The following is a 6,643-nucleotide window of genomic DNA, read 5'->3' on the forward strand; positions in this document are numbered from 1 at the left end:
GTATGAAAGTCAGAGGGCAACATGAATGTTGCAGAAATGTCTCCTTCATTATGTGGGTACCAAGGATGGAACTCAGGTTGTCAGTTTGGTGGCAAGTGCCTTTGCCCTCTAAGCCATATCACTGTACCAAGATGTTTGACATGTTCTCACTGTGTAGCCCTGATTGGCGGAGAGTTTACAGAGATCTGCCTGCCTTTACCTCCTGAGTGCTGGGAGTAAAGGAGTATATCATGACACATGGCATCTTTACTTATTTTTATATCGAGTTATTTATCTGTGGGTGGACATGCCACAGCTTGCGACCGATCTTGGTCACTGGAGCCTCCAAGTGTTCCCTGTGCAGTGTAAATGTGTCTTGTGGCCAGCCCTAACCCGATTCTCTAGCCAACACTCCCCTTCTTGCAAAGGTCCATTTCCCTTCCCTGGGAAGCCTGCATCTGATGTCCAGGGGTCAGTGAGCAGGAGGGCCAAATGTGGAACAACCCTGAAGGACGACTTTCTGGCCTCCATGGGATAATGGCTCGATCCTGCCTTCCCTTCACACCCTAACACCAGGCGCACACCACATCAACTTTTAGTTTAAGGTCATTTAGGCCAGTGGCACAATAGCCTAACTCTTTTTTCCGGAGTTTCCAGGACGCCCGTGCTCCACAGCAGGTACCCCTAAAGCCTGCGATCGCCTCAACTGTGTCTGCTCTCTGGGTGCCTAGCGGTGCCCGGTGACACACAGAAGAACCCATCTCCATGGCATCTCAAGAGAGGAGACAACCAGCTTGCTCTCGAGCAATACGCTCGCGCACACGCACGCGCACTGACTGGGAGTCTACCCGCCTCAGCGCTCTTAGAGCCACATCTGCGCCTGCGCAGATCGGTCATGCCTCGGGCTGAGGCCGCAGGCCTTGGCGTCATGGACGGCTCGCGGCGCGCACACGCGAGCGCGCGTCCTCTGACAGTGTCGACTTCTCCGCTGCTCCGCGCGGGCTCGAGGCCGGCGCTGGGAGACTCCACCGTGTCGGCGCGGGCGGAGGGGGAGTGAGGACAGCGCTACGGTGGCCGCCGAGGGACGGCGCTACGGCTCCCACGCTGGGACAAACGCCTCCGGCCCGGCCCGGGCGCGCCCTCTCCTCTGCGCCGGAGCCAGCCGGGGGCAACTGAAGGGCCGCACGAAGCGGCCCGGCCTTCGGCGGCATGTGCCCGCCCCGGCATCGCACCTCCCGGGCACAGGCTCAACCGCTGGCCTGGTCCCCAGCGCCGTCGGCCTGCCGCATGGTTCCGGACACCGGCACCGCCACGGAGAGGGCACCGGGTGAGCGGCCGAGGACGGGCGGGGACCGGCCGCGGACCTAAGGGCCGTCTCCACGGCAACGGCGCCCTGACACCGGAAGTAGCGCCCGCAGAGGACGCGGGCCGAGGGCCGGGGTCGCGCATAGCCTGCGGGCTTATAAGGGCCGTGTCTCCACGCGCCGGGTTGGCGGGCCCTCCTGCTCCTGGGCCTCCTGCTCTGGGGTCCCATGCGCAGAGACGGTGCCGGGCCGCCCCCTGGTGTGCACCTCCACTTGAGTACACCTGCTGCAGAATGCAAACCCCTACTGTGCGGTGTCCAGTGACACGCCTGAATAAGAGCCATTGCCTGTCTAGCTGGGTAAAGCATAGCCAAACCTCCCTGGCTCCTGAAAGGTTTCCTTTCTCTGCGCCTAGGCCGCAGCTGCACTGGCAGCCATTTGCTCAGGACCTGCAGCGGTGAAGGAGTCAAAGTCGCAAAAGCCTGTTGGCTACGATTCCCCTGTCCTGTTACCAACTTTTGGTCTCTATTGTCATATAGTCTGAAATTTATGTTATTTCCATCCACAAATTAACATAGGCAGCTGCAAATGACATTTGCTTGGTGAAACAAGGAACCACATGCCATTTCTCCTTTTTTTGTGGCCCTGTTTGGAGGGCTTTGGCCCCATGCCCAGCCTAGACAGACCAGCAATGCTTCCGTGTTCAGGCAGCCCCCAGGAAAGAGGTCTTGTTACCTTCATTTACAGAGCAAGAGCAGGGGGAGGTGAGGTAACCTTTCAAAAGGATGCCAGAGTTTAGGCCGGCCAGGTGACCATAGGGCTGGCAACGTGGACACCCTGTCTTCATTCCAATCCTGTTGTGCAATTCTGCATGGGGTGTCCTTGAAAGAAGTTATTAGATAAGTCACTGTGGAAGTATTGGGGAATAATGGGCCTGTGGAATGCAACCAGTAGCATAGAGCATGGGGTCTTCAAGAAGCTGTAAGGAGTGGGCTTAGCTAGACTGTCTCCATTCTATCACAGACAGTCCTCAGAGGGGCCCTCCGATGGCAGCTGCTGAGAGAGGGCCATAATTTCTGTTGCTTTCCTTTCCCAGTACTGTGAGGTAGAATGTTACCTTTGGCCTACCCACGCTGTGGGCTTGTGAAAAGAGTACGGGGATAACCTTAGGGTGCAACTGATTTCCAGATAGGGACCCCCTTGAGGAAGTCTCACCTGGCACTCTCCTTATACTTCTTCCTGCAGGCCGACACCTTCCCCAAGGCTCAGCTGGGGGCTCCTAGGTGCTGATGACACCTATGCTAGCCATCTGGACTACCACTGCAAAATAGCACTGCCGCCCGGGCCCAATGCCGGTCATGCCCATCCCGCGGCGGGTGCGCTCCTTCCATGGCCCGCACACCACCTGCCTGCACGCGGCTTGTGGGCCAGTAAGAACCTCTCACCTGGCTCGCACCAAGTACAACAACTTCGATGTGTACATCAAGACCCGCTGGCTTTACGGCTTTATTCGCTTCCTGCTCTACTTCAGCTGCAGCCTGTTCACAGCGGCCCTCTGGGGTGCGCTGGCCGCGCTCTTCTGCCTGCAGTACCTGGGTGTGCGCGTGCTGCTGCGCTTCCAGCTCAAGCTGTCAGTGCTGCTGCTGCTGCTGGGGCGCAGGCGCGTGGACTTCCGTCTCATGAACGAGCTGCTCATCTACGGCATCCATGTGACCATGCTGCTGGTTGGGGGTCTGGGCTGGTGCTTCATGGTCTTTGTGGACATGTGAGGGCCCAACCTCCATGGGGCTCCTGATTATGCTATAGGAAGTTTCCTTCCTTGAAGGGTGGGGCTGGTAGGGGCCTTTTTTGCCCCATCCCAAAAGTAAGGCCTGAAGCACACACTCCCATTAAGGAGACCAAAGGGCTGAGACTACTCTGATGGGAACACCACACCGTCTCCCTGTTGGCTTCTACGCTACCCTTCCAATGCATTCTCCCAGATGTGATATCTTTCTCAGCTTTGCCTGTACATTTTCAGGTTGTCCAGTGGGTGGCCCATCTGTCTTTTCTGCATTGAGACCTGTGTGACATTCTCACCAACATCAGGCTCAACCAGTGGGCCATGAAGGGGCGCCTCTGGGCTACGCAGCCCCTTTATGTGCCCTGTTCTTGGCTCTAGCCTCAGGGACCCATCTGGCTATATAAGCAGACACTACTGCCACTAATTGTGCCCCGTTCTGAGCTGCTTCAATCCTAAGCCCATGAACTACTCTCTGCTGTCACCAAGTGGCTGTGTCAGGCCTCAGAGTCACCTTGGTTAGCACAGGTGAGGTCTAGCAGTACATGGTACTCTCTGGTCCTCAGTACAAGGGAACACAGACACCAAGGCTTGGACTCCAGAGCAGGGGCTGGTCCACACCCTGGGTAGGTCTGTATGTCAGGCCCTGTTAGAGCTCTGCAAATGTAAGGCGCCTTGGAAGCCACCGTCCAAGTGACGGTGGGAGGAGTTTTCACTGTCTCTGGGGGATGGAGGCCTCCAGCAGCCTCCCAAAGTCTTAGCCAGACCAGTGGAAAACAGGAGCAAACCGATTGTACCTTCTCAGTGGTATTTACCTGCCCCAGTGGGCAGCCTGGGTGGGCTAACTGCACCTTCCCCACCTGGCTGTTAGGCCTAGTTTGTGAGATTAAAAAAAAAAAAGAAGGGAGTACCTGACCCCTTTGGTCTCTATCAGGAGTGAGATGTGGCTGTCACTGCTGACAGGGCCTGGGTGGCGAGTGAAGTGCTTTGAGTTGTAATTCCAGGGGCATTGAGCATATCCAGCCAAGATAGGCTTCATCCTAAATTGTCACCCTACCCCTGGGCATGGGGTGGCCCCTTTGACCTAACCCTGTCAGGAAAACCAGTTCCACTTGAAGAAACTTGAAGAAACCCAAACAGGGAAAGCAAAGATGTAAGACTGTTGACCTCGCTCTTTAATTTGTAGCCAGCTGTGCCCATTGGTCTAGCAGGAGGGCTCATGGAGGAAGTCTGTGCCTCCCAGGACAGCAGGTGAGGTGCCTTCCCAATGGACCCCGCTGTTGCTCGCTTGCTGCCGAGAATTGTTTGCACTAAATCCCACTCTCCCCCAAAGCAGCATTGTTCTTTGTTTATTAGCTCATGCTCCTCAGAGCGGCCTGAAGCCCATTTGCTGGGTGATGATGGGTGTGTCAGAGGGCTGGTGGTGGGAGGGAATGACAGGACCTTGTCAGTCATTGCACACCCAGCTGCCCAGTGTCCTGAGTGCCTGTTAAATTCTTTATGAGATGAATCACCTGCATTAAACCTATTTTTTTAATGTGCCGATGGAGTGACTGCTTAAGTTTTTCAATGCTGGAGCTTCATACATGTTAGGCAAGTGCTCTGGGACTATTAAGCTAGAAGTCTTCATTTTCAAAGGAGATAGTGTACAATGTCATAGAGATGAAAACTAGTGAGTCTCCAGTGTCAGGTGGTCTGCTAAAGGCCTAGAGTTGAATGGGTCAGTAAAAGTGAGGGCTGGGTTTCCGGTGCTTTCCAGGGAGGGCAGAAGAGCTGCAGGAGCCGTGTCCACTTGGGGGTGCAATGTCTAGATGCTGGGCATTTTGAGGTAGGGATAAGGCCTCACCAGGTTGTCCAGTCTGGCTTCGAACTCCCAGGTGCTCTGACTACCCAAGTCACCATAATTAGTTTGAGGTTTGTTGTGTTTGTGTGTGTGTGTGTCTGTTTTTAAAAGATTGTTCATTTTTGTTTTATATGTATGTGTTTTTTCCTGCATGTATGTATGTATATCATGTATGACCTGGTACCTGCAGAGGCCAGAAAAGACAATGGATCACTTTAGAACTAGAGTCACAGATGGTTGCTTTTAAGCTACCATGTGGTACCAGGAACTGAACCCAGGTCTTCTGGAAGAACAGTCAGTACTCTTAACTAATGAACCATCTCTCCAGCCCTGAGTTTTGTTTGAGGGGGAGAATTGTTTGTTTTGCTTTTGAGATAGAGTCTCACCATGTGCCCAGGTTGTATAGACCAGACTGGCCTCAAATTTATATAAATCCACCTGCCTCTGACTCCTGAGTGCTGGAATTAAAAGAGTATGTCAACATGCCCCCACCCAAGATTTGGCTTTTTTTCATAAGAATAAACTTGAAGCCAGCCATGGTGGTGCACACCTTTAATCCCAGTACTTGGGAGGAAGAGGCAGGTGGATCTCTGAGAGGTTTAGGCCAGCCTAGTCTATAGTCAAGGACAGCAGGGGATACACAGAGAAGCCCTGTCTTGAAAATAACAACAAAAAAAGTAAAAGGAAAAAACTAAACTGCAAAATCCTTTGCCCAGACAGTTCAGGACGGTTAGCTTCATAGACCAGGGCTGGGGTTTGGTACAGATGGGGCTCCTGGCTCAGGAAAAGCCAGGCTGAGGGATTGTCCTGGGCTAGCTACCCAGCCACACTTATCCAAGAATCCAAAGTTGGGCTCAATAGCAGATAGGCATGGTGAAGGTAGTTATGCAATGACAGTGGCCCTCTGAGCCACTCGTCGTCATACTGTACTTTCCAGGAACTTCCCTGGCCCTGCTTTGTTTTCTGTGGCTCTGAAGTGGCTGCTTGGTTGGTTGGTTTTATGGTACTGGAATAAAACCCAGAGCTGAACATGGAATAGGCAAGTGGCTTCTACTTAGCCTCACCCAAAGCCCCGAAGTGTTTCCCATTGTCCCTTTGCTAGGAAGAAAAATAAACCAAGTTTTCAGTAGATGCCATCCTAACTGTCCAGTGGGGCCACCAGGCTGAGAGGCCACTGAGCACAGGGAACATGGCTGTTGAGAACAAGTTGCTCAGACCCAAGGTAACTGAGGTCCGGTAGCTAGTGCCTTAAGGGTATTGACCTACTCTGGGCTCTGGAAGCCACAGATTCTTAGTGGTGCCACAAGTCCTTGGAAGAGCCTGGTTGAGCCAGCTCCTCCTGATAACCAAGAGCCGTTCTGGGACTTAAGGGTTATAAAGCAATGCCTGGCTTCCCTGATCAGCCAGACTGGGCCTACAAGTCATGTTACCTGGACATTAATTAGCACTGTTTTGGAGTGTTACAGCCTTGTGGTGCTAGGTGACATTTTGAGTTATACCTGGGGCTACAGCCTGTTTGAGGAAGGCTGGTGACTGCCTTAGTGACAGGCATGTAAGCCAGGCAGTGATCTAGGTCCTAGACAAGGCAGCTTTTTGAAGCCATCCATTGGGCATAGCTCAAGAAACTCTAGTAGTAACTATGCCTCTGCAGGGTGGAGGGACACTTTAGAACTATTCCCCAGGCCTGGGCATTCTGCTAAAATGCCTTGTTTCAAGCAGATTTTGTTTTTTCTTTAT

General features: G+C 53.4%; 1 protein-coding gene across 1 annotated transcript; it reads left to right on the forward strand.

The window, feature by feature from the left end:
• Positions 1-896: 896 nt before the first annotated feature.
• On the forward strand, positions 897-4,605 carry Tmem250 (transmembrane protein 250). Its single transcript, XM_055600851.1, has 2 exons — positions 897-1,306; positions 2,529-4,605. Exon 2 carries the CDS (start codon positions 2,633-2,635, stop codon positions 3,050-3,052), a length of 420 nt encoding a protein of 139 aa, XP_055456826.1. The 5' UTR covers positions 897-1,306; positions 2,529-2,632; the 3' UTR covers positions 3,053-4,605.
• Positions 4,606-6,643: the final 2,038 nt, after the last annotated feature.

Source organism: Psammomys obesus, unplaced genomic scaffold, assembly GCF_907164565.1.
Source record: "Psammomys obesus unplaced genomic scaffold, mPsaObe1.curated_primary_1811, whole genome shotgun sequence".
NCBI lineage: Eukaryota > Metazoa > Chordata > Mammalia > Rodentia > Muridae > Psammomys > Psammomys obesus.